Source organism: Helicoverpa armigera, chromosome 15 (genome assembly GCF_030705265.1).
Source record: "Helicoverpa armigera isolate CAAS_96S chromosome 15, ASM3070526v1, whole genome shotgun sequence".
Lineage (NCBI taxonomy): Eukaryota > Metazoa > Arthropoda > Insecta > Lepidoptera > Noctuidae > Helicoverpa > Helicoverpa armigera.
This window is the reverse complement of record NC_087134.1, coordinates 8676667-8703349: the sequence shown is the minus strand read 5'-3', so window position 1 is coordinate 8703349 and position 26683 is coordinate 8676667. Positions and strand designations below refer to the sequence as shown.

The 26683-nt window shown below is 39.8% G+C and overlaps 4 protein-coding genes across 7 annotated transcripts in view; 2 read left to right on the top strand and 2 right to left on the bottom strand.

The window, feature by feature from the left end:
* The first annotated feature begins 2549 nt into the window (after window positions 1-2549).
* On the top strand, window positions 2550-6676 carry LOC110379727 (uncharacterized). 3 transcript variants are annotated; one of them, XM_064038059.1, is made up of 8 exons: window positions 2550-2787; window positions 2980-3069; window positions 3453-3605; window positions 3817-3897; window positions 4453-4542; window positions 5247-5450; window positions 5837-5924; window positions 6247-6676. In XM_064038059.1, the coding sequence occupies exons 1-8, from the start codon at window positions 2749-2751 to the stop codon at window positions 6375-6377; spliced, it is 876 nt and encodes a 291-aa protein (XP_063894129.1). In that variant the 5' UTR covers window positions 2550-2748; the 3' UTR covers window positions 6378-6676. The 3 variants fall into 3 exon arrangements, with proteins under 3 accessions (XP_063894129.1, XP_063894130.1, XP_063894131.1); XM_064038061.1 differs by having other exon boundaries at window positions 2551-2787; window positions 2966-3069; XM_064038060.1 differs by lacking the exon at window positions 3817-3897.
* A 49-nt stretch (window positions 6677-6725) lies between these two features.
* On the bottom strand, window positions 6726-11278 carry LOC110379741 (Bardet-Biedl syndrome 4 protein). 2 transcript variants are annotated; one of them, XM_021339531.3, is made up of 10 exons: window positions 11169-11278; window positions 10956-11089; window positions 10761-10873; window positions 10522-10616; window positions 10224-10386; window positions 9866-10142; window positions 9296-9451; window positions 8792-9001; window positions 8205-8377; window positions 6726-7232 (listed from the first exon to the last, which is right to left on the bottom strand). In XM_021339531.3, the coding sequence occupies exons 1-9, from the start codon at window positions 11236-11238 to the stop codon at window positions 8225-8227; spliced, it is 1371 nt and encodes a 456-aa protein (XP_021195206.3). In that variant the 5' UTR covers window positions 11239-11278; the 3' UTR covers window positions 6726-7232; window positions 8205-8224. The 2 variants fall into 2 exon arrangements, 1 of the variants encoding a protein (XP_021195206.3); XR_010277194.1 differs by lacking the exons at window positions 8205-8377; window positions 8792-9001; window positions 9296-9451; ... (4 more) ...; window positions 10956-11089; window positions 11169-11278 and adding an exon at window positions 7664-7996.
* Window positions 11279-11445: 167 nt separating this feature from the next.
* Window positions 11446-24904, top strand: LOC110379735 (peptide-N(4)-(N-acetyl-beta-glucosaminyl)asparagine amidase). Its single transcript, XM_064038057.1, has 10 exons — window positions 11446-11781; window positions 12054-12224; window positions 12719-12884; window positions 13340-13518; window positions 14369-14551; window positions 15561-15731; window positions 16600-16751; window positions 17131-17411; window positions 18210-18383; window positions 19240-24904. The coding sequence occupies exons 1-10, from the start codon at window positions 11569-11571 to the stop codon at window positions 19401-19403; spliced, it is 1854 nt and encodes a 617-aa protein (XP_063894127.1). The 5' UTR covers window positions 11446-11568; the 3' UTR covers window positions 19404-24904.
* LOC110379733 (uncharacterized) overlaps window positions 23826-26683 on the bottom strand; it is a 10822-nt gene continuing 7964 nt past the window's right edge. The window contains 1 exon segment of the mRNA XM_021339520.3: window positions 23826-26682. Coding sequence (XP_021195195.3) covers window positions 26390-26682 — 293 coding nt within the window. The 3' untranslated portion in view covers window positions 23826-26389.

The window sequence follows — 26683 nt, the reverse complement described above, 5'->3', positions numbered from 1 at the left end:
GAATGACAGAAAAGGATAAAAACGTTTATTTCAAAGAAAAGATAGCGGAATGTCACATACGCTTCAATCGTAATCGAGTCGGGATCGGATATCAGTCGAATCGAGTTGAACGTGAATCGTATGTCGCTTAAGTAAAATTAGGAGAATCGGGCCCCAGGTATGTAGAGCTGTCTCTCCTGTGAGAAAACAAGTATGACAATAATAAGGCCTTATTATATGCATTCATCTATTGTGCATAAGTAGTGCATTGCTTTAATTATGTTGTATCGAATAGATCAATAGACCGACCACAAGAATGCTGAGGTACTTAAATGTAAATAAAAAAAATGTATCCTATGTAAAAAGAATAGGATTAGGTTTTTATACTGAAGTTGTCACTTCTCTGACATCGAATCAAATAAACCAAAGTGTTTATGAATTTTAATTGAAATATATCGAGATCCCGGTCCCTAAAGCGCTAAGAGCTACAGTAGGTACCTAATCCATTTTCCATGCGTGCAAATTTATTCAGAGGACCTATCTAAATAGACCACTCCATCATTATAGTTATGGATGAACCTAACTCGGTTATAGATACCTATTTACTTCGATTACGTTAAATAGCACGCAAACACAACGCTCTACAGGTCAGGTAGGTACGCGTGTCAATAATAATACCCAAGCGACAGCTGGCAGCCTAGCAACCCGCACCTGTGAGTGTGTGGGTGCCTTTGCGAGGGGAACGCGTCGAGATGCCCGTATGCGAGGCGCACAGACCAATCAGCGCGCCGCTTGCCTCTTACGGCGTACCGCATTCGTGTAGCAGCCCCCCTCTGATTCCTTACACCCTTCAGTCAACGTCGGCCATTCAACGTTACTTCACGCATCCACGCAACAAAATGGGTGTCCATTTAACAGAGTACGACATGGCACGCCTCGTAGGAATCTACAGGGATTACGATTGCTTGTGGAATATGAATCATGAATTGTACAGAGACAATGAAGCGAGGCAGGCGGCGTACAAGGAAATATTGCAAAAATTAGACATTAAAGACCTAACTGTCAAAGATATCCCGAACAAAATTAAAAATTTAAGGTCATCCTATTATCAAGAGCTTAAACGGATAAAAAGATATGCTCGAATAAATGACACACCGTATCAACCAAAACTGATGTGGTTTGCTGCCCTGGATGAATTTCTAAGGCCATTTCGGGCTGAACGGTCATTACTCAGAAAGGTAAGAGCCCTTCCATTAATCTTGAATGTTTATTTGATTATAAGGTTGTTTAAAAACAAACATCTCTCTCTCTCTCTCTCTCTCTCTGTGTCGCGCGACCATCAAAGCATAATCAACCAATTTCCTTAGATATTTAGATAGTTTATTGGTTTTAGCGAGAAAATGGCTAAACCCTTAAGTAACTAAACTGCATCACAGCACCCACCATTTTAGCAAGGGATGAGATATGTAGGTAATGGGCTTACATACTCACTAAATCTTTCCGTAGGTACCTTTTTTGGTATCAAACTTCCTAATGTGAACTAATCGGAATCAAGACATGTCCAATGTCCATGATCAGCGAGAGGTTGTGAGGTCGTATTGCCTGGACTTTGGAGTGGACCCTAGTTAGTTGAATGCTGGTGATCAGATCATATCACCTTACCTGTCTACTTAACATCAATAATATTGTTTTTCTACAGATAAATGTGACAAGGAAAAGCGAAAACAGCAGCAAAAATGAAAATGAAGTTCAAATGAAGACAGTTGCTGAGAGAATCCCCACTGCAGGACCACAACTAGAGGATGAATTTGATAATTTCGGAAAATATATTGCCAGCTCTCTCCGTTCCATGCCTCCAGAGTTTTCAATTATTGCTAAAACAGAACTACAGAAAACTATATCAGACCTTCAACTGCAAATAATCAGAAAGAACAATCATCATTATAGTCAGTCGCCCTACCAGTGTGCATCGAGTGACAATGATAATGAACATATTATAGGAAACGAAACACCTACGTCTGATTCTTGCATAACTTCTGTGAAAATAGAATTTGATGAATAAAAATTTTATTTTAAAAATATTGTTTTATTAACAGCTTCCGACAGCGCTCTACTCTGTGTACTCTGATAAGAAGTCGTAGGTAGAGCCTTCCTCGATAGATGAGTTATCAAACACTGAAATATTTTTTTAATTTAATTACCATACAGAGTGCAATATTGATTACGAGCTCTGACTAGTCTGACGGACGGACAACAAAATGATCAGTAGGGTTTTCGTTTCCTCCTTTTGAGTTAGGTATGCGGAACCCTAAAAAATCTTTCATCAATAAGTAGGATTTTAAACACAGTTTACAAATTAAAGATTTTTTTTCTGATTTTCAGTAGTCCTTTTTTGTGACTAATGTTTGTCAGTCAGTCTCTTTTGAGCGTAGATGGAGTTCATGGAGTATCCGCAAGATTTTTGGACAGAAGGTACTTGAGTATCCGTCTCAATCCGTCTTGGGCTTGAATATTTTAATCTGTTTTAATCGAGTTCTCTTCCGTGTTATGTGAAATTGTCAACAATGAAATTGTCAATGTCGATGTTTTGATTGAATGACAGGACAGGTTGTTTACTTTTTCACTCCAAACTCCAAGTGTTTATTCCAAAATTATTGGATTTCCATATCTAGATACCCAGTATCTATAATTCTATAGATCCAGTTATTGATAAGAATGGACATAACAATATTATGATTTATGTCTTAGTGACTGGTGACTTATCTGCGAATGTTGTACAAAGTCTTATCGACAAGAATGATGTTAAAGGTTGGTTTATTTTCGTAATTTCCACGAAATTCGCATATTAAATGATAATAAATTCCTATCAGGACACTAGTGAGAGCTTATTGTCCTTAATTCAAGTAGACAATATGATTGAAAATGGATAATTACCTATGATGCGAATAAATTCCCTGCAATATTTATCACATTCGTTTATCACAAGTTGGGTGGTGACAGGCTCCGTGCCAGTGGGTGGCCTCACCTCTCGGCTACAATGTGCTACTCTCCATGCTCAAGGAGGCCTCGCCATTGGAAAAGTATATACAGGCAAGTACCTACAAATAATTTGATTATTACTCTAACATCTAACTGTCTTGTTGGTCTAGTTGTCACAGTCTAACAGGCCTCGGGTTTGATTCCCAGGACTGACTAAAATTGGCCTATGGGTTTTAGAAACGTTCACAAAGCAGCCTCTTGTAGTTGGCAAGTTTATATCCACCCCTGTCCCCAGAAAAGCACACAAAGCCAGTGTCCCCAAATGCTACGCACTAGCAGTTGTTGTTACTATTCCATGTCAAAGACAGTCAGCCAGATTTCAGAAAACCGACACCAGGGCTGGTAGCTACCTGCAGTTCACTCATTAAGATTATAAACGTAGAAGTTTGAATGTATAGTTGTGTATGCACTACAAAATACTTTTTTAATTGCAGATAGCTAAGTCTTTTGAAAAAACAGAAGGATGTATATTGAAGAACAGAATTTTTGTATCACCTACAAATTCTAAAGATATATCAAAATTATCCAAATTAGCTAAGATAGAGGAAGCAGACTTTAGTAAGGATGGAAATTCATTCACTGTTTATGTAAGTGCCATTATATTCCAGTTATTTTTAACACAACAGCTGTGTTTTAATTAAGATAAAATATTAGGTTTATCTCAGCTAATTAGGAAAGTTCTTCGGGGGATCAGTTCTTAAATAATGTAAAATAAATTAATATCAATTTGAATTTAAAAACCTGTAACGAAAACTGTTATAATATACAATAACCTATTATTTACTTAATTCCTTACAGCTAAACCAGTTTGGATACTTAAGAAATCGTGAATTTTGTTCAAAAACAGAATTCATTATTGCCAATATCTGTACTTTTGAGGTTGGTAAACATTATTTATAGTAAGTATATAAGGGGAGTAAAGAGTAAATAATAAAAGTAAAGTTCATAGGAAGTACATAAGGGGGCAGTTTATGGGGGGAATACATAAGGCGAGAATATAACTGTGTACACTTTACACAGGGGACACCATACTATTATATATTAAATAACATTAACAAGTATATAATAACAAATAGCTAACACTGCAACACTTGTTTCCCATGATTTTGAACTGACTCAGTATATTGCAATAACTTAGAAATTATACCGTGTATTGTCAGTGTGGTATTAAACGTTGTTGCGGACATAGGCTTTCTTTGTAGACCTTTTTTATTAATTAAAAGTCTTTCCAGTTCTATTTGAAGTTTTTTTTCAAAAAGCCTATTTAGAACCACCCTGTAACAGTACACAACAAGTAGAAATAAGTGTGATGATGTACAAATGTATATTAAGATTGTGAGCAAGCTTACAGTGCCCACTTACCTTACGGTAAATCCGCCACTACAAGACAGTGGGTTTCAAAACAAAATCGACTGATTTTATTTTGCATTTCAGAGCACCTGGCAGCTAAATAAAAAGTCGGATATAGAAATGAAGTTATATAACTCATCCAATTACACGGACGATGTCAGATATGAGGGTAGAGTAAGTTTATTATCATACAATTTCAGGCAAACGCTCTGTCTTAACGGAATATTACGCGAGTCGCAACTGTTCTCGTAAAACTCGATGTCGTTCCGTTGCTAAATTTAGAGCACAAGTTTGCGCATGTGTCCATAACCCTCCTCACTCCTGCTACCCTTTAATAATACGTCGAATCGGTTTCTGCGCAGCTTCTCGCGCAATGTTCCGTGACGCCGGCTCCACACGTTGGCCCCAATATCGGCCCCAACGCTTTTCATCCAACGTGTGGATCTAGAAAATGGCATTGGTCCCAACGTTGGGGCGAGCGTTGGTAGTTGGCCAAATATACTCGGACGGACGATCTGGCTAAGATCGCCGGGAAGCAAGGGATTGAGCTAAGTGCGCCACTTGGCTCAATCTTCAAAACTTCAAACCTTGAATGAGGCTTTGTCCAGCAGTCGACGTCTTTCGCTGACACGATATAATTTCAGCAGCTGACAGAGGTTCTTTGCCGGCGGTCTTTGAATATTGCGAGAACTACCTAACAATTTTGAAACACGAAACTATACTATAACAATATTAGTTAAGTAGGTAGACAAAATACTGGGTTTTCTTCTAGCCACGAATACTGCGAACATACAATATACAAACTATATCACTATGTGTACCTATCTTAATCTATCATCCATTGTATTCAATGTAGCAAACTTGAGTTTTCATTCCAGTTGTTGGAAATACCCCTCAGCTTAGAAGATTTCAAGCTGGTATTACTAATACCGAACGAGACTGATATCCTTAGCACTCTGTTCTCGAGGCTGACGAGCCACGGCATGGCGGCCGCGGTGAGCACCTTGCAGCCAATGTTCACTGCCAAGTCTGTGATCACGGCACCCCGTGTTGACGTCATCTCGAGAGTACACATTAATGAGGTATGTAGGTACCTGCCGGGGCTGCGGGTTGTTCGAAAGAGATACCGCGGCCCTGGCACATAAAAAGGCCTATGACGGAACACGACGGTTTTTAGTCAGTAAGAGTCTGACCTCCCTGACCGCTGCTAACCCACAGCGGGAGGGGTCATTTGATGATTTTTGAAGTCGTTAAAAAAAATGAGGTATGTACTCCCCGCAGCTCGTTAAAAAGTTGCCTTTCTTTTCTGAATCTCTAGAGTGCCTTTGTACGTTTCATTAAAATATTTTGGATAGATTTCCATACTTACTTTTGCTTGTGTAATGTTAGTAAGGAATTTAGGATTAGAGGGGTGGAGTTAAGCTAGTAAAAATTATTTAACTTTATCGACAAGTATTTCTTTCTACAGAAAATCAGTGAGATGCCAGATGCATTAACTATCCAGTACGGCTCCATAAATGTTTCAGACATCGGGACACGTATCCAAGTGTTGACATGTAAGTCTTCATTACCGTATTCCCTTGAAATCAACTCAGTAGACACAAATACCCCTTTCTAGCCTTTTTCAAATGAAATTGATGTTGGGGTATCTTGGGGGGTACAGTTGAGGACCAGTCTTTTACATGCAGTCATTCATTCCATATCTGACCTTCTCTACCCAGTAACCTGGGCCACCCAGTACCCTTGGGAAGACTGGTTGTCAGACTCTCTGACATCTGACTACTTATGACAACTGCCAAAGATGCTGGAACCCAAAATAATTTCATTTTTCTTTTTAGTCTGTCTATGTCTTACCACATTGACCTATCAATTTTCCAGGTTTATACTACCCAGCAAACACAGTGACTCGAAACGATGAAGTGAAAACAACCCGGCCACCATATTATTTCGCATTAGTTTACAACGATACGCCTATATTTTACGGAGATATCAATAGTATTGTCATCTAAACCTTTACAGGCTGAGAGAAAGTCGCAAAGTATTATAAAATAAATAATAACAGCTGTTGTAAGTTGCGGGCGCCATCTTGTTTTTGTATTGTCAATGAGATTTGTTCGCGTAGATTTGCGCCGTTGTATTTTTTTTATTTACAAAATTATATGGCTACCAATTAACTGTAATTTGCGGTGATGCAATAATCTGTGACATAATTTTGCGATAACTACTCAAAAGTAGTCGCGCGGGTTGCTATAAGAATTAATGCTGTATCGAATTGTTAAAGTAACAATAAAATGTTCTTCCCAAGGTACATATTTCTTGTCTTTTATTTGAATGAAGGTAATACGAATTTTAAATAATTATCATGTTTTATGTTTAATTGCACACTATTTGCTGATTTAAATGGCAACAACTACAAATTAAATTAGATTGTTGGCAACACTTTATACTTACATAAAATCTGAACTATATTGCTATACATAAATTAATGAACTTATAAACTAAGAAATACTTTTAAATAAAACCCCTATTCGTATTCAAACATCACAATTCACACTTCTCGATACAGCAACATTTTCGGTATCGATTTCAATTAGATATCAACGATCTTGGTAATTTGTCGGGTCAGCAGCTGGGTTATTGCTTAAGAGCGGTTTGGTACCATTTTTGGCTTTTCTTTCTTTTAGTATAGTTCTATAATTTCTTCTGCCTTTGACGTCTATCATGGTGCGTGACGGGTCTACTTTAGGGGCCTGGTTGGTATTCTGACCTTTTTGGTCATCTTTAGAATCGTTATATAATTCATCGTAGCCTAGTATTAATGGCGGCAGCACGACCAAGCTTGCGGTGCGTTCTTTTGTTTCACTCTGAAATTATTAAAAACTGGAATGTATTTTAAGAACCAGGTAGATTATATGAGAAGTGCGGCAACTAAAGTAAAAAGGATAGTTACGTCTATCCAGTATCATAAAACTGAAGCGAGAACTACAGAATGATTATATAAATTCTTTCAGTGTAATTTGTCGAAAAGGAAAGCCATTTATCCAGAAAGAAAACTTCTTTTTCGGATGCGTGGAATAGGTATGGCAGAAGCTAGATATTAAAAACTATTGAACCCCTCTTTACAGCTTAAGGACCAACGGACTGAATTGAGTAATTTCTGATGACACTAGTGTCATAAATTCGCATTGCGCAAGCATGATATGCAGCGAAAACGATTACATTTTTCCTAGCCTACCTACCTACCTACCTACTTACTTACAATAGTTAAATAAATGAATATAAGTAATGCACTCACCACAGTAAAACAAAAGGCGACTGCGCTCAGAATCGAAAACAACGTCATTGTTGCATACCTATGTCGTCTAATAAAATATATTTATGTGACTTTTATCGCGGGCCGTAAACTTTCAATTTATTTTCAAGATTCGTTACATTACCTAATATGTCACACGTTTAATTAGCGTTTCGTACTCATGTGTGTAATCTTTAATCTGCGTTACAAACTACTCGTATCGAACTATTATCTTGGTTGGATTTTGAAGTTATGTACATCCAGCTACAGAATTTCTACGAAACATTCCCGTAGTTTATAATGCAGACGACATTCAACCAAATGGTTCAGTTATATTAGGTATCTACCTACTGGTTCACTGTTTTCTATACCTCGTGGATCCAGAAATTCACTTTTCTACTACTAAAATAAGTGAAAATAATAAATATAAGTGCACGTGGATTCACATGGATGATATGATACCTCACTCAGATCAAAGAAATTGATCTGAGAATGATACGGATAGAAATACGCTTTCTTTTTATAATTTCTTTCTATCTTTTACCTTCATAACACCATTTGTATTTAAACTTCGTCGGGTGCAAACTGTTCCTCCTCTCCTCCTTCTTGGGCTGTGACATCGTCGTCGTCAGCATCAGGGATAGAAGCTGGTGGATGAGTCAGCTCTGCTCCAGCTTCGATGAGCAACGCTTGAAGAGTTGCCAGACAACTGGCAAGCTGGAGATGGATAGATCGTTATTAGACATCAGCTTTTTTATCGTCCCATTTCTGAGCGCATGCCTAAGAAGTATTGCGCGTTAGTCAGCACGTGTGCTCAATTCTGGTGACATTAGACAAAAGTACAGTTCTTGGCAAACTACCTAATTTATACCCCGACCTGATACCTAAAAATGGTTTCTGCGCAAGCAATTCTCACATGCGATATTCTGAGGTACCAAACAGTTTGGCCAGAACTATACGATGATCCGATCTAGCCTGGATCTTCTTGAAGACTTCTATTGGAAACTCTACTATCATATTATGATAAGTAGGTATTTCTAAACCTACAACCACTGAAACAGCCATTTCTTGTTTTAGCAACAAATCCCTTTAGGGGGGAATTTGGGCCGACAGGTGACGGTTTATTCTCACCTGAGCGTCACGTTTCTCCTCCTTCTGCAGTAAATCAGCGGCTACATCAGCTTCCTCCACAGCCTCAGCCAGGCGGCCGACCCTCGCGTGCCTGCCCGCGAGGTTGAGTCTGATCAGGGGGTCGTCACTCGCCAGGTCTACTGCGCGGGCGTAAGCGGCATCAGCTCGGCTGTCTTCTAAGCGTTCCAACGCAATTCCTATCAGCAGGACCTGTATGCAATGCTCTTATTTTTGAGAAGGTTTGTTAGTTGTTAGGATTAGGTATGCGTGGTTTCGCTCTATGAGGAGTCGAAGACCTAGACATCATAAAGTTTTTGTTGTCTTTATCATAGTACTATGTAAACTCTTATTTAAATTCCCTGCCGCTGTTTGAATTTTTACACTTGAATAGCTTTGTATAAAGTAGTGTAGAAGTAGTAGTAGCGTAGTAAGTAGGTAGTAGCGTGAGAGCTCTTAAGTTAAATGAATAACCCTGATACCACGAACATTTGTCGCTGGACCTACCGTATAGGGTTGAAAAGGCTGCAAGGCGGCTGCGGTGGCGAGCCTGCAGAATGCGGAGGCTGGTCTCTTGCACACCAGCAGCGCCAGGCCCAGGTCGTGCGCCGCGCGCGCGCTCAGCGGCGCCGCCCATGACGCGCGTTGTAGGCACGTTAGGGCCTGCACGAGGAAATAACGTTTTACTAATAGAAATTACTGTGTAAAGAAGAAAGTTTCCGGATGGCACGTTAAACTGTAGGTCCCCGCTGTCATTGAACATCCTTGGCAGTCGTTACGGGTAGTCAGAAGCCAGTAAGTCTGAGACCAGTCTAACCAAGATGTATTGGATTGCCCGGGTAACTGGGTTGAGGAGGTCATATAGGCAGTCGCTCCTTGTAATACACTGGTACTCAGCTGCATCCGGTTAGACTGGAAGCCGACCCCAACATAGTTGGGAAAAGGCTCGGAGGATGACACTGTGTAGGTACAGTCAATAATGGCTCTTTATTGACTGAAGGATCACGCTGCCCAAGGGAGAAAAAAAATAATATTTCTAGATTTACGCAACTATCAGCTAAAGGTGTGGATACTTACAGCAATATACTTCTTCTTCGCCAACAAAGCCATTCCTAAATTGGCATGAGCTGCCACGCACGTCGGATGCGCAGTTAGGGCCGCCTTCAGTCTCGCTAGAGCCGCGTCCAAGTCCTTATGCTGGAGCATCATAGCTGCAAGAGCTAGGGCTGCTGCATGCTGTGTAGGCTGCTGGGCTAAGGCTGCACCGAGGAGCTGGAAGGCCCGTCGAGGGTCACCAGCCCTTAACCTCAACGCCCCCGCAGCTGCTAAAGTGTCTGCCCCACATGCATGTGTACTGTGGAATATACAAATAGATCATTACAACCTGAGAGCCTTTTTGTCTTTTATTCTGATGACATAGGTTGCTGATGCTTACGTCAATGCCTGGTCGTACGCTGCTAAAGCACCGAGCACGTCGTTACGGGCAAGTAGCAATTTGGCAAGGAGGGCGGCAGCTCGCTCCCCGCCTCCCGCCTGCACCGCAGACCGTGCCCACTCCACTCCTCGATCCAGCTCGCCCAAGTTCCAAGAACATTCCGCTGGAGTTTCAATTGTTGGAATATGTATAATGCTTAATGTTAAGTAGGGACCTAATCGATTTTTTTTGAAACAATAAAAAATGGCTGCTTTAGGTAAATGTTGAATAGATATAGACCAAAAAAAGGCTGGTTTACCTAGAGCGCAGTATATATCAGGATCCGGATGTTTCGTCAACTTATCGGCTTCTAAGTACGCCTCGTGTGACAGCTGGAAACGATGCTGGCGTGACCTGCAATTTCAAAGAAAGTCATTGCTTGTTTTATGTATGAACAATGAGTACCTACCTAGCTATAAAATATTATCTCTCCTCAAAAACATATTTTTCATTTACCTACATGAATCTCCGTAGTTACCATTATAAGCAGTCACTTACAAACAGTTGGCAACTTGTTTCAAAGGCTCAGGATCCTGGGGATGGAGACGTATACAGCTGTGATACCTCTCCAATGCTTCCTGCAGCCTGCCAGCGTCAGCCAGTACGGAACCCTTAGAAAAAACTCATTAAATAATCTGCAAGGTCCTTATTCCCAAGTTCAAAGCCAGTTATTTACCTACGGAGTTATAGTACCTTTATATAATGAGCATATCTATGTTTATTGTTGTGTTTTTTCTGAAGATCATCAGCCAGGTCCAGACATAGCGAATGTTCTCCTCTGACATAGCGTGCGTGAAGCAACCAATTCAGCGAACCGGTATTGAAGCCTGGTTAAAATGTAAAAGATACAAGAAAAGTATTGAACTAGAAGTATTCCTAGATCGGTAGAAATTTTAATAAAATTACCATCAGACACACTTTCCAAAGAAAATCTACGTTTCTTCATTGCGTTATTTGTTTGTAACATGAGCGCCATGGTTACTGGACAGCCTAATGGACATATTTTTGTGGAAATGGGATATAAAAAATAAATAAATAAATATGTACTATCTATCTACTTCCTATATCCGTACGACTAATAAAAAAGGATTTATTGGCTTAGTTTAGATAATATTGCATGGTTTTTAATTTAACTAGGAATGTAGTTATAATCTGTCCACGTCTGAAGTTGATATTTCTGAACGAAAATGACAAATCAAAATTTGACAAGTGTACTTGCAACGACTATGTTCGTAAATATTGCGTTATTGCATTAATTCCGTAAATTTTAAGCTTCAAACATTAATAAATACATATTTAATCGAAAATGGAGGATATGGCGAGGCTGGCTGTGGTCGAGCAAAGTGTGAGAGACATGGAAAAATATAATAAAATACTGTATGAACTTTTGCGGCATATCAGTAACATTTTAGAAAATCCCCATGACTATGAAGTGAGAGTAATTAGAAATGGAATTCTTCTAGAGATGCTGAGATATGAGGCTTTCAAAGAATACTTGAGATATGTTGGATTTCGACGGGTAAGTTGGGAAAATATGATTCAACAATCGGATTTTTATCTCCTATTTTCCTATTAGATTATCAAAATGATAATATTCCTTTGAATCATTTATTACCCTGTTATATCAGCTCTCAAACTCTTTATTGTTTATTCGAAAACATAAGTTCTTTAGTCATGCACTCAGAAAATAAAAACACATCAGCATATTATAGAACACACAGTTGTCATTTTCTTTGAACAGGATTTGGAATATAAAAATCATTCTTATTGAATAATGTTCCACATTTTCAGGTTGGCGCCGATATCACTTATCCACAAGAACAAACACTGAGTAACTTAAGAATGTCTCAAGCAGCAATCGAGAGGAAAATATGGTTCTGCTACGGTGCTCTCGACATGCGGACCCTTGTGACATCCACTCGGAAACCCAAAACTACAGCATTGAAGCCTGCTAATATACTGGTAATGTATGTCTCAAGTATGAGTGTGTGGGAGACAAATTATTTGAGTGTTCGAAAGAACATTTGTCAAAGATGGGATCTTGTACCTTCAAAAACTCAAAACTAAATTTTTTTTATTTCAAATAGGCCTATGAAAGCTCTTTCGAAATGTTAAAGTTAGGTGCTTCCTTGGAAATGTACTGATGCTGTCCTCCTAGCTGACTATCGGCCACAACAGCTGTTCTCCTATAAGCTTAACTCTTAAGCTTGATGGGATGGCAATTGACCACGACCGGAGAGAGATCAGGCGCAGGCCCGACATTTACGTACTTTCCGATGCACGGGTGCTGTGTACTCACAAATCCTTCACTGTCGTAGCCCAATGGGACGGCAATCTGACAACCAGATAGAGATCAGGCGCAAGCCCAACATTTATGTACTCTCCGAAGCACCGGAGCAAAATGTAGTAGGAGCTAGTAGAAAAAATAATACATCATTGCAATGTTTCTTTTACAGACAACAAAGTGTAGTCTGCTATTAAAGATACAGAGGCTGTTCAATGAAGTCCTGGTGTATGAAGATGAAGAGTTGTTGGAGCAAGCCCGTGATCAGATACCGATTGTGCAGCTGCAACTCAAAGCTCTTGACAGAGTCCGGGAAGTACAAAGACTGATTAAAACTGGTAAGCCATGTTGTCAAGCTAATTTATTTATAGAATAGAGAGAGAAACAGGGTAAAATAAGGAATATTTCTTTATTATGAGGACTAAAACAATATAGGACAACATAAACCAAATGGCTAGTGGAGATGTCATGACGCAAAATCTCGTAAGAAAGTAGCTTCATCTCTCTCTCGCCGTCTTAAGAACCCTCTCATTATTTTCAAAATTAAATCACCAATCAATCATGACCAACTTTTGACAGATTGGTTTTGATTTGACAAGGAACTGGCACGCCTCGTCAGTCCTAGTAACTGACCAAGCCTACCATTACATTTACCTTGAAGAAGGCGCCTGACCTACCTTCCTTATGACATCTGGCCTATCTTTCCTTCCTCCGTGGTACCTACTACGATAGGCAAGCCGCCTATAATTTGTCATTATCTCATGTAGTTTAACATGGATTTGTATAAACCCAGGTGAAATCAAAACCCCGGACCTGCCATTCGACATAGCTCTTCTAATGGAGTTGCTGGCGTGGTTCAAGCACCAGTACTTCACGTGGGTAGACCAGCCGAAGTGCGCGGGCTGCGGCGGCAAGACCACCTTCCGGGACAACTTCACCATCACTACCAATGGAGAAACCACTAAGATGGAGGTGAGTGACCAAATATGTCAAATAAAAAAACATTTATTCAAACTTAGAACACTTTTAACGTCAGGAATTAACAAAAGACTGCCCCCAAAACGCCCACCATTCACCACTTCCTAGGTGTTTTTGCTGGGAAGAAGAAGTGGCGCAACAAACTCCCCAGCTACATGATCGTGTTTGTTAAGTGATTTTGGAATCTATTTCAAAGGAAATATGGTCGAAAACAGTTTGAAAGTAAAAGTCTCCTCTGTTTTAATAATGCCCATTTTCACCAACAAATACCTAAATTTAGGGATCCCCTAAGAGCATTTACGGAACACTTAATAAGAATTTCGTTTTCACCAAAGTTTAGGTGTCCCTTATACATAGTTATTTATGTCAAAATTGAGAGAGCCCTTATTCAAAGTGGCACTTAGATTAAGAGATTGTTGGTGAAAACGGGCATAAGTCCGTTATAAATGTTCTGCTCTTTGTTCATGGATAAAAAAGTGTTTAATCCATCCAAAAGAATTAAAAGAAGTTTAATAATAGACTCCAAACTAGGTATGCCTGTATTTTGGGAACCAAAAATTGCATCAGTCTTTTTAAGTAGAACCTGTTCTTTAAACAATAAACAAATAGACAGAAATGAGTTACTGGGGAGTTTGTTCCACCATTTCTACTTGCCAGCTAAAACACATAGGAAGTTGTAAATAGAGAGCTTATATTTTTTTATCTTTTGTAAAGTTGACCTTCAAAAAGTGCTGATTTACTTTAAATAAATGACTTTTTGACCTTCTTGTCAGTTATTTTATAAAATTTACTTGAGAGAAAAGTGCTGATTTTCAGCCTGCTTTGAACGATAACTTTCTTTAAGGTGTACGACTGTCTGGCGTGCGGTGTGGGCGCGAAGTTCGTGCGCTACAATGACCCGCGCACGCTGCTGGAGACTCGGCGCGGGCGCTGCGGCGAGTGGGCCAACTGTTTCACGTTGCTGTGCCGCTCGTTAGGATACGACACCAGATTTGTCTACGATGTCACTGATCATGTGTGGTGCGAGGTGAGTTTAGTCGCCCTTTCTCTTTCTGCCGCTTAGAACTGCTATTTGCTAGACTGAGACAGAAAGCATAATGCCATAGCACGCGGCGGAATCCTCGAGGCAATCGCCGTCACTTAATCTGTCTCGGTCTCGCAAATCCCAGTTCTAAGCGACAGAAAGAGAAAGGGCGACGGAAAAAGGCGATTCCGTTCTGTCAGATGTGGTCCGTTATTCGTCACAGCCGAATTTTCCTTACTGGGGGAATTTGTTCGAAAAGTTACAGCTGCCCTGGTACATTAAGGGCTTCAGAAGGAACATGGTGGGTTTTAGTCTGTCAGTGTCAGGCTCTTAGCACCTACAGCAAGAGGAGTCACAAAAAATAGTGTAGAATACTTTTAGCTCGGGAAGAATGTAGCTTTCCAACAGTGATAGAATTAACAAAATCGATCCAGTAGCTTTTGAGTTCATCCATTACAAACAAAACAATTTTTTTTCTTTACAATATACTAGCGACCTGCCCCGACTTCGCGCGGTATAACAGTACGTCCCCACTACGTTATGTATGTTATTATACATATATAAATAAACCTTCCTCTTGAAACATTATCTAATAAAAAAAAAAACATACAAAAGGACATAGGGACAGAAAAACCGGCCAAGTGCGAGTCGGACTCACGCACGAAGGTTTCCGTACCATTATTTAAAATAAAAATAAAATTGCAAACAAAAACACGTTTGTATGGGAGTATGGGAGCCCCCAAAAGATTTATTTTATTGTTGTTTTCAGCAACAATTTCAACTCTCTAACTATCACTAACTAGCATGATACAGCCTGGTGACAGACGGACGGACAGAGCGAAAACAAAAGGGTCCCGTTTTACCCTTTGGGTACGGAACCCTAAAAAGCGACTTTGTTTTACTATTTTGTGACAAACAAAAATACAAATATTTCCTCTTTTTAAAATTAATAAATAAAACTTAAATATTTTTTTATAATTTATAATTAAATATAAATGTGAACGTATAACAGGTGTTCGACTACGACTCGAACACGTGGCTGCACGCGGACCCGTGCGAGGGCAAGCTGAACGCGCCGCTCATGTACTGCCACGGCTGGGGCAAGAAGCTGTCCTACGTCATCGCCGTCTCCAGGGACGACCTGCAGGACGTCACCTGGAGGTACACCATGGACCATAAGGAGGTCAGTATCACTGATGACCTCACTAGAACTCATCATCCTCATCCCCCGAGCCTTTTTCCCGAACTAAGTTGGGGTCGGCTTCCAGTCTAACCAAATGTAGCTGAGTACCAGTGCTTTACAAGGAGCGACTGCCCTATCTGACCCCCTCAACCCAGTTACCTGGGCAACCCAATATAAGGGGTTAGACTGGTGTCAGACTTACTGGCTTCTGACTACCCGTAACGACTGCCAAGGATGTTCAATGACAGCCGGGACCTGCAGTTTAACTTGCCATCCGAAACACAGTCATTGGTGTCTAAGATATACTTAGAAAGTACATACAAACTTAGAAAAGGTGGCCACACTAGAACTGTACAGGAGAATAATAATTTAGTTTTCTGCAAGCACACTCAGTGGGAGGTTACCTTTTTGAGAATAAAAAAAAATAGTTCCCAAGAAAGTGACAGATGGCGTTGTACCTACTTCGTGAGTGTACCATTGCCAAGTTAAAAAAAAAACGAGCCCTTTGAGCCGAGACCCAAGAAATTCAGAAAATTGATTTAAATGAAATGTGATATGTATATGATCCCCTTCGGCCGTCTTATGGTACAACCGTGAGGAATCAGCTAGCATTTATAAAATATGTATAGATAAATAATATGTAGATTCATCATCTCATCATCTGCCTAGCCTTTTTCCCAACTAAGTTGGGGTCGGCTTCCAGTCTAGCCGGATGCAGCTGATTACCAGTGTCTTACAAAGAGCAACTGCCTATCCGACCTCCTTAACCCAGTTACCCGGGCAACCCAATACCCCTTCGTAAGACTGGTATTATATGTATGTTCAAAAAGATGATCTGTAATTATGTATATGTATAACATTCCTTAAGGTGCTGAAACGCCGTACGGAGTGTACGGAAGATGAGCTGGTGGCCTGCATCCTGGCGCTGAGGGAACATCGCCAGAGACAGGTGTCGGACGCCAGGAGACGCCACCTGACCAGGAGGACGCTGCAGGAGCTCGTCCAACTGATGCAGGAGAGGTGCGTCTGTCACACAGTCTAGTAGCGTCATGCAGGGAACATCGCCAGAGACAGGTGTCGGACGCCAGGAGACGCCACCTGACCAGGAGGACTGCATCTGTCTACCAGTGCCGTGTACTTAAAATTTGCATACCGATTGAGCGGTGAGATATGCTGAACTTAAAGTAATCTACCTAAAACACCTGTGATACCGTGTGTGGTGTGGCGATATAGCCCACCGGATTAGCAAGTTGAAGTGGCAATGGGCTGGCCATATTGCTGGCAGAGTAGATGGCCGATCGGGTAGAAAAGTGCTGGAGTAGAGACCACGGACTAGCATGTCGGACATACTCCTATGAAATTCATTACACAATTCCCACTAACAATTTAACAAATCCAGGGAGCCGAAAGACTACGAGTGTGACGGGCGTCTATCAGGGTCCCTGCAGTGGCGCTCGGAGCGCGGCGAGACGGGCCCCCGCTTCAGGCCCCACACCTGGGACCTCAACCGCCTCGGGGCCTGCGAACTGCGCTACTACGCCGCGTCTGACCTCTACAGTCTGACGTCAGACGGCCAAGAAATACTCCGCCTGCCTAAGTGGAGCTCAGGAGTTTATAAAGTAGATAAGGTGTTCAGAAAAGTTGAACACGATTGGAAGATGGTGTATCTGGCTAGAGAAGGTATGTGTTACTTGGACGTACTTACTTCTAAAGAATTTGTTCCGAATTTAGAGGTGATTCTTTTATTCGCCCTTTGTACCATTAACACGTGCTAAAGAATATAAGAGAAAAGAATCAAATGTCTGTGGATTTGCAAGCATTTTACATGATATGTTTAGGATATTGGTGTCTATCACGAACATAATACTTTTAACCATCTTAACCGAGTAATGGGAAAGTGAAATCTGCCTGATTCATCACCTACCGAGCCTTTTCCCAGCTATGTTTTGGTCGGCTACCAGTTTCACCAGATGTAGCTGGTGACCAGTGTTTTTCAAGAAGCGACTGCCTATCTGACCTCCTCAACCCAGTAACCCGAGCAACCCAATACGCCTTGGTAAACTGGTTTCAGACTTACTGGCTGCTGACTACCCGTAACGACTGCCAAAGATGTTCAATGTAGAAACCAGTAAGTCTGACACAACAGGCATTGGGTTGCCCGGGTAACTGGGTGGAGGAGGTCAGATAGGCCTTCGCTCCATGTAAACCACTGGTACTTAGCCGCTTCTGGTTAGACTGGAAGCTGACCCCAACATAGTTGGGGAAAAAAGCTCGGGAGATGATGATATTTAATGACATATTTTTTACATTTTTAAACATTCACAAACAATAAATATTTAAAAATATAAAAAAGAAACTGCCTGATTATTATTATTTAAATCAATTTGTCTGTTGTTTGAAATAAGTTTTTTTCATATGCGATGATATGATACGATACGCGATATGAGACGAGATTTATTGATATGTCCTGTGTGTCAGAGGGTGCGGCTACGGGCGGCGTATCATGGCGGCTCCGCGCGGGCGCGGGGCTGCGCCTCACGCAGCTGCGCATGCGCATGCACACGCACATCGTCAGCAGCGGCACTATAACCTGGACTATACAGTATGACGACAACAAACCGGAAACCGTCGACTTTAGCCCAGAACTGTTGAGTGAGTTACATTTCAATTATATGCTACTATTTTTTACACTACGCTACTATTTTATACATTAAATTACATGCTACTATTTTTAGGGTTCCGTACCCAAAGAGTAAATCGGGACCCTATTGTTTTCGCTCCTCTGTCCGTCCGTCCATCCGTCTGTCACCAGGCTGTATCTCTTGAACCGTGATAGTTGAGAGTTGAAATTTTCACAGATGATGTACCTATGTATTTCTGTTGCCGCTATAGCAACAAATACTGAAAACTAGAATAAAATAAATATTTTGAGGAGCTCCCATACAACAAACGTGATTTGCTCATTTTCTAAATAATGGTTTTATAAACTACTAGCCGTTTTCCCGCGGTTTCATCCGCGTCCCGTGGGAGCTACTGCCCGCACCGGGATAAAATATAGCCTATGTTACTCGCAGATAAAATAGCTTTCTAATGGTGAAAGAATATTTAAAATCGATCCAATAGTTTTTGAGTCATCCATTACAACCAAACAAACAAAGACTGAAACTTTGACGACCTCGATGGCGCAATGGTCACCATGCCGGACTGCCGAACCTGAGGTCCCGGGTTCGATTCTCGGTTCGGTCGACATTTGTGTGATGAGCATGCTTGTTGGCCGTGGTCTGGGTGTTATAATATGTATTTATAAATATGTAGCTATATGTAGTTTATCAGTTGTGTTAGCACCCATAACACAAGTTAATTAATAACTTACCGTGGGGCTAACCGACCGTGTGTGAAAAATGTCCCGGCATTATTTATAAAAAAAAAAAGTTTTCCTCTTTATAATATTAGTATAGATAATTTTTGAACTGTGTCGCCATGGTTATTGTGTTTGTTTGTGTCCCAGAGCGCGGCGTGTCGCTGCGGGCGTGCGTGTCGCTGGTGGTGTCGGCGCGGCTGGCGGGCGGCGCGGGCGCGGGCTGGCAGCACGCGCAGCTGTGCCGGCAGCCGCTCGCCGCCACCGCCGCCGCGCTGGAGATACATGCCCTCGTCCTACCACAGCAGGACTAAACCACTAGTGCAAGTGAACATCTCCTAAAGGCGGGTCTACGCTATACTCTATCCACGGAAGCAAGAGCTAAAAGGTAAACAAAGAATGACACTTTTTCAAGATGGCGGTATAACCCGACCTATGACAAAACGTCACATTTTTGTGTAAAATGTTCGCAGTATCTGTGATTTTGTCATCGGTCGGGTTATACCGCCATCTTGAAAAACTGTCATTCTTTGTTTACCTTTTAGCTCTTGCTAGAGACGAACCGAGCACGAGCGAAGCACAAGCACAGCCGTTCTCGGCGTCAAGTGTGGACGTACAACGACCCTACAACGATCACCGTTAGCAAATCCCTTTGTGTTCGTCAAAAACCGACAACAGACGGAACACAGCCGACCACGAACGAAATGCTCGCAGCGCGCGCGTTGGTCCACACTAGACGAATTGTGTTCGGCTCGTGCTCAGCTCGTGCTCGGCTCTCCTAGCGTAGACACAGCTTAAGGGATCTATCAGACAGGGAGCGGTCAGTTTTGCGTTATTTGTGTCATATTACGTTACATAGTAGTCACACAGGAGACATCCTGACCGCGTCGGTCAAGTAGAAGTAGTAGTAATAGAGCTCGACGCCTGACCGCTCTCCGTCTGATAGATCCCTAAGAAAGTAGCGCGCCAAAATACGGGTGTGTGGAAGAGGAACGTCACTGTCTTCACATTTATACGCTTTTTTGGACTGGTTTTTTTATTACCAAAAATCGTTGACAGACATCTCATAAAACCCGAACGCCTCGTTAGTTCACTCTTAACTGATCGTTTTGGTCATGCCATCCGGTATATTTGACCTAGAAAAAGACACCTGACCTACCTGCATTCGCTCATCTTTCCTTGCTCCGTGGCTCCGCTTCACCGCGCCCCAGTAACGTGTCACTTAGTCATCCAATAACTAATGCTATCTACCAGATATTGCCATCCGAGGCATGTTAAACCAAAACTTATAGTTTATCTATCAGATAAGTTCCTGAGACTTTATCAGTAACGGATGAAACTGGCCATAAATGTACCACTCGTAACACAATATAGGCACTTTACTTGATGCAACTATAAACTATTTGGTTTCTATCTATACGACAGGTTTCTGTAAGTGGCGCCTTTTCATAGAAAAAGCTAATTGTCAGCTGGTTATAGTTGTGTCATGTGCAAAGTGCTAAACACTTATGGAAAAACTTTAAACCCTGTTTTACACTTGTCTAATAAAATTTTAGCTGCAAAATGAACCATATGTCCGTCAACCATATTGTCATTTTTTTAGACGAGGCGTAAACTGACGTTTAAAAGTTTTTGTGGTAAGACGGGCGATGTTTAGGGCAATTCACATTTTGAATGCCATGGACTTCTTATACAGAGTGGTCCCTAAAAATATATTATAAATCAAATGGAGCAGTGATATGTATAGTAGGGTGTCCCAAGACATAAGGGGGAATTTTTTTTCTCGAATTCAAATACGCATACCCTCTAATTTTTTTCGGTTTGACCTCATTATCTCCTATAATAAATATTATCTCGATCAGACAGTGGTAACCCGTGCCGACTTAATGCCAAAGTTTCACATGAAAATTTGTACTGACTTACTATGGAGAAATTTAGATCTTAATTATTATTACTAAAAATAAACCTTGAATAGATCCAAATAATGTTTTATCTTCTCATATACATTGAAAAATAATATCCTTGTTAAAATTTTCATTTTAAAGTAGTTTTTTTTTACATTCAGGATAAATTTTCCGATATTCTAGGACTGTACCTAACAATAATTGTTTTTGTTCCTCATCTACTGTGATTAATCAATAAAAGTCTTGCATGAACTTGACCGATCTTTCGGCCACATCGTTCACTCTCAGTGCTGAAACTTTGGCTTTTTGATACGAAGCATTATTTGACTAGAAGGTAGGACACATTCATGTAGAAAACTGTCATTATATTTTAAGGCGATCGATCAAAGAACTCGCTTTTTGCTGAAATGAAGTTAGAGGTGATTTTGTCATACAACGTACCGTAAAGATCTCCTTTTGAAAAAAAAAAATTTAACCAAAGACAAAATAACCCCTGAAAAACGATACATCCAATCGTTTTTCAAGAGTTATTTTCCTTTGCTCCTCTGAGGCAGGCGCTTTCTGTAACTAACTGTAGGCCGGCTGCTCTCCTGGCTGTCATTTGACATCTTGGACAGTCGTTTCGGGTAGTCAGAAGCCAATAAGTCTGACACTAGTCTTATCAAAGGGATATTGGGTTGCTGGGTAACTGGGTTGAGAAGTCAGATAGGCAGTCGCTCCTTGTAAAACTCTAGTACTCAGCTGAATCCGGCAAGACTGAAAGCCGACCCCAACATAGTTGGGATAAGGCCAGGGACATGATGATTTATTCTTATTAATCAAAATCAAATAAATTACATATCTATGTTGCTGAAAAAGTCGTGATAGCGTTGCTTAAAAACGTCTTGTGTCTTTTGTTCCTGCAAACTTGATACAAGGTGACGAGTTTCGTCACACAATTAGGCAAAGATTTAGTTGGAATACGCGCCTTTTGCCAGTAGATAATATAATGCATTCGCGACTAGTAAGATTTACGTTTTCGTTCACAATTAAATTAATTTCCCGAATATCACAACATAGTATACAACAAAGTCGCTTTTTCTGTCCCCGTGTCCCGTTGTAAGCTTACCTAATTCTTCGAAACTACGCAACCGATTTTCATGCGGTTTTCTCTAATAGATAGAGTGATTAAAGAGGAAGGTTTACATGTATAATAACACACATTAAATAGTGCAGAAATACTGTTATTCCGTGCGAAGCCGGAGCGGGTCGCTAGTTGTACTATGAAACTGCCAGAACTTGTCCATTAGACGGAAGTTTTGAGCCCATTTGATGCTTTAGGTCCCCTAATTAAAAATATACTCTTTTATAACTGCTTAAGTCTAGTGACATGTTGGCTGTTTGAAAACAATGATTCGATCACTAAATAACAAGAAATCACAGGCACATCGACGAGATAGATCGCGTTAGTCTTAGAGAGCAAGTATGACATACATTCAAATGTAAGTCGGCACGGGTTACCGTGGTCCTACCACCATATAATTTTATTTATAATAGTTTTGGACCAAAAGGAAAAAAGTAGGAGGGTATGCGTTAAAAAAAAATGACTTTGATTTTTTTGGGACACCCTAATGTATAGGGTCAATGACCAATTTTTAATTTCACAACATGAGTAAATGACCTTGTCCATACATACCCCTGTTTCGTTTAACCCATACTGCGAGGGACACCCTGTTCGGACGTTGAAAAAAAATATGCTTTCTGCAGTGCCAGAAAAAAAGTCGTTTCTAATTTGACGTCTGGAAGACCATAATGTGCAATCGTTAAACAAAATGGTATGCTGAGGTCTAAAACCATGTTTTTGAGTTAAACTCAAAATGAGCACAGGCCAATGTCATTGGCCATCATTGGCATCATTATATTGTCAATAAAAGCAACTAATACGAAGATATAACGACATTCATATCATATATTCAAGTTCCCGCTGTCAGTCTTAATGTTCCCGTTATATCGTCTACGTATATTATATGTAAACACATAATATAAAAGCGTAATTATTTAACAGTTTGATCAATATCTAAAGAATCAAACAAATACAAACATCCGAATCAAGAACCTCCTCCTTTTTGGGAAGTCGGTTAAAAATACTAACTGAAAAAAATATTCTACAGGTATAAATATGTAACTATTGAAAATTTGCCTTATAGTTTCTAGTTGTCAACATTAAATCATATAAACACTTTTCAATCAATACGAGATCACCAATGACGTGAATTTTGAAAAAGTGAGAATACGCCCTAACTTTAAATAATGTGCACAGCAGTCTTGGATTAACGAATAGGCCGTGGCTTAAAGGTCCCCAAATTTACTACAAATGGAAAATTATTATTTGTAAGGTTTGTTTATGGGGCGGCGGAAATAAAGTAGCCTACACTCGTTAAAAATATAAATCCGGCACTGGTTCACATTAATTGACAGTTTCTGAAAAAATATATGGAAGAATGATCAAAGAAAAGCTTTGTGTATAGCACACATTTATGCGTAAGCGCATCTGTCAACTATCAACTGTCAATAGAATATAATTCATTCAACATTATAACATATAATCAAATAATACATAGTCATACAAATATTCAAAACAATGTCTATTTTCAATACAAGTTTTTACATAAATTCTAATTAGTTTTGGAATAAAAATATTGAAAATTTCAAATATAAAATCATTGATATCTACGAAATTATTTATATTCTATGTTTTTCCATCATGGTACGGCCCTAAGTACCAAGTTACTTGTACTGAAAATAAACATTGTCTAATAAAATATATTAATATAAGATTAGCATTTATTCATATTATATTAGTTTATAATAAGTTATTTAAACTGTTTTGTAATGTTCTACGAGGTTTCTATTTTCCTATTTAAACTTGTCATTGTAGCTTGTAAACCATATAAATCAATGTTTAAATCAGACGTTTGATAATAATAACCAACAATATTGTAATGGAAGCGAGTCATGGCGGCACTTGTTATTAAAAATTAAACAAAATCGATATGCTGGAATAAATTATTCTTATTTGGCCAGAAGAAAAATCGGATGTTGACATCATTTTAAAAAGGTATGTCACATAAAGTTCATAACTGTTTTAATATGTATGAGTCCGCTATGATTCTCTAATTAAGATATTTTTAAATGTTCACCTATGTGCTTGAATAAACTACATTGTTTCACCAAACAGCGAGGTTAAAGATCAGCTCTTATCCTTAAGATAATGATTCTTGAGAACACACTAATTGTAATATTTATATCATTCCACGTTATACCTAAGTAAAAAAAAATATATTTTGTTTAAAACATCATTTTTGACTAAACTCGACGGACGCTTAGAATTATTTAGCAAATTAAATGAGTCGAAGTATACACTCAAGGCTTCACTATGAAAATGTTTCAAGGGTTTAAAAACATGCTGTCTCTGACAAAAAATATGCTGTGACAGAATTATGTTTAAATATGTACCCAAAATGTGTTTAGTGAGAAGTTCCGCGAGCCTGAGAGACATTGATTAAATCAAGCTGAGCTCAATATCGCTAAATTCTCGCGATTATTATTCAAAATATTTTTTGTTTATGACGACGTCGACCAATGTCCAATGAACTAACCATTCGTCATACCTACTTTGTATATTTTTAGTTCATTTGAATTTGTATAAAATGTGTTGATATTGCGCAAAATTGATGTTGAATAAATCTGCCATGTCTTAATATAATTGGGCCGTGCAATAAAATTTAAAGTGTAATTTAACTATGATTAAATAAAAAATGATTTAAGTTATTTCATATTGGTATTTAATAATGTTCAGCTTAAAACGCTTTTTGAAGTGAAAACATTATTGTGATGTCAAAATAAATATAAACTGAAAATCACAGCTTTTATTTCTTGTTTCCTTCATCATCATCATCATCATCTCAGCGATAGGACGTCCACTGCTGAACATAGGCCTCCCTCTTAGATCTCCACAGATACCTGTTGGAGGCGACTTGCATCCAGCGTCCGGCGACCTTTATAATGTCGTCTGTTCAACTTGTTGGTGGACGTCCTACGTTGCGCGTGCTAGTCCGTGGTCTCCACTCCAGCACTTTTCGACCCCATCGGCCGTCCGCTCTGCGAGCAATATGGCCTAGTTTCCTTACATTTTTAATAATTATTAAGGTCATGGCACATATGGACGGCAGGTATTGGGCGCGCGGCCCAGCTATAGTTGGCTGTTGGAAGCAGTCAGTCAGTCAGCTGGAGTCAGGGCCTAAATTAAACTTGCGAGTAATGAATTTCGAGTGGGATCACCAATGTGGAGTGCCAAAAATAATATGAAATGCACTTATGCTAAAGCAGCCAAAATCAAAAATTGTTTATTCAAACTTGGCTGCAAAACAACACTTTTTGAACGTCAGTCCTGCTTGCAAGGATTTGTGAGAAGAAAAAAAAGATTATATTATAGTAACTTATTTATTATTATTTTATGAGTGTTGAAATATAATTTAAAGATATTTTGGGACTTAGAAAACACTATTGGGTAAAATCTGGATTTTGATGAATACTTTTAATGCCAGTTTGGAATGCTACACGTTAGTTATACAAAGCTAAAAATGTTCTGCTATGCAGAATACGGAGACTAATCATTCTGCATAAAAAGTAATGACAATTTATTAAAATTGAACTATAATTTAGTCACAATAATTACATATAATCAGTCTTTACATTGGTCCCAAACACCTTAAGGTAAGATAGCATAACTATACATACGTCTACACTAGAAGTTCGAATGTTTGTCAATATAATGTCATCGTAATACAATATTTATTGTTAATTAAAGTAATAAACTTTTGAAGGGCTTTGCTGAACATAATCTTCGAAACATGCGAAATTTTGTCAACAGCCCACGTATTCATTACGTGCTGGCAACCAAATATTTAAGTACTTGTACTCACATACGTATCTAAGTCAACATAGTAAGTATGATTAATTAAAGTAACAAAACAATTTGCCTTAACTTCGCCATTTTATGTGAAGGAAAATTGCAATCGATTTTCAAAATCGAAAAAATGTACTTAAATATATTTTTTTGTCATAAATTGCCTTTGGCTATGATCATGATATGATTCAATGAAATTAAGTTATACACTGAAGGTGCAAGTCGTTTAATCAAATAGCAGCTTCAACCAGATGACTGCGGCATATGCATATGCCTAAAATACTCTATAATATCACTGTTTCAAATCTTGAGCATAAGGACTTTTTAGAGAGTTTAGACTTTTCCATCAATTGTTATTTGACTAAAATCCATCACGAATCGAATCAACACAGAAATAAAGAAAAAGAGTAAAAAAGCAAACTTTTGAATCGAAACCAGCATTAGGAGCTTAACTATCTGTTTTGGCGTGGGCGAGGTGGTCGCGCATGGCGGACACGCTGACGGCGCCGCTCTGCACCAGCTCGAGCACGGCCAGCAGCAGGCGCGGCAGCTTGTTCTTGGCCGCGAACTCGATCACGTCGCACGCGTTGTCCGCGCTCACGGCCCGCGCCAGCCTGTCCACGCAGCGCTGCTCCAAGTCCGGCATCATGTAGTACGCCGCCAGTAACAGCAGCTGCTCCAGCCCGGCTTCAGGCAACGCGTGCAGGTACACGTAGTCCTTCAGGTGCTGCAGCGTGGCGCG

Bases quoted from the DNA above. Each gene is read 5' to 3' on its own strand.
- LOC110379741 (XM_021339531.3), bottom strand. From the start codon at position 11,238: ATGGCGCTCATGTTACAAACAAATAACGCAATGAAGAAACGTAGATTT. The intron at 10,874-10,955 runs GTACTATAACTC...GTTTTTTCTAAG, and splicing joins GATATGCTCATTATATAAAG to GGTTCCGTACTGGCTGACGC. The intron at 9,452-9,865 runs GTAAGTATCCAC...TTCCTCGTGCAG, and splicing joins CGAAGAAGAAGTATATTGCT to GCCCTAACGTGCCTACAACG.
- LOC110379735 (XM_064038057.1), top strand. From the start codon at position 11,569: ATGGAGGATATGGCGAGGCTGGCTGTGGTCGAGCAAAGTGTGAGAGAC. The intron at 12,885-13,339 runs GTAAGCCATGTT...GTATAAACCCAG, and splicing joins ACAAAGACTGATTAAAACTG to GTGAAATCAAAACCCCGGAC. The intron at 17,412-18,209 runs GTATGTGTTACT...CCTGTGTGTCAG, and splicing joins GGTGTATCTGGCTAGAGAAG to AGGGTGCGGCTACGGGCGGC.
- LOC110379727 (XM_064038059.1), top strand. From the start codon at position 2,749: ATGTTGTACAAAGTCTTATCGACAAGAATGATGTTAAAG. The intron at 3,070-3,452 runs GCAAGTACCTAC...TTTTAATTGCAG, and splicing joins CATTGGAAAAGTATATACAG to ATAGCTAAGTCTTTTGAAAA. The intron at 5,925-6,246 runs GTAAGTCTTCAT...TCAATTTTCCAG, and splicing joins ACGTATCCAAGTGTTGACAT to GTTTATACTACCCAGCAAAC.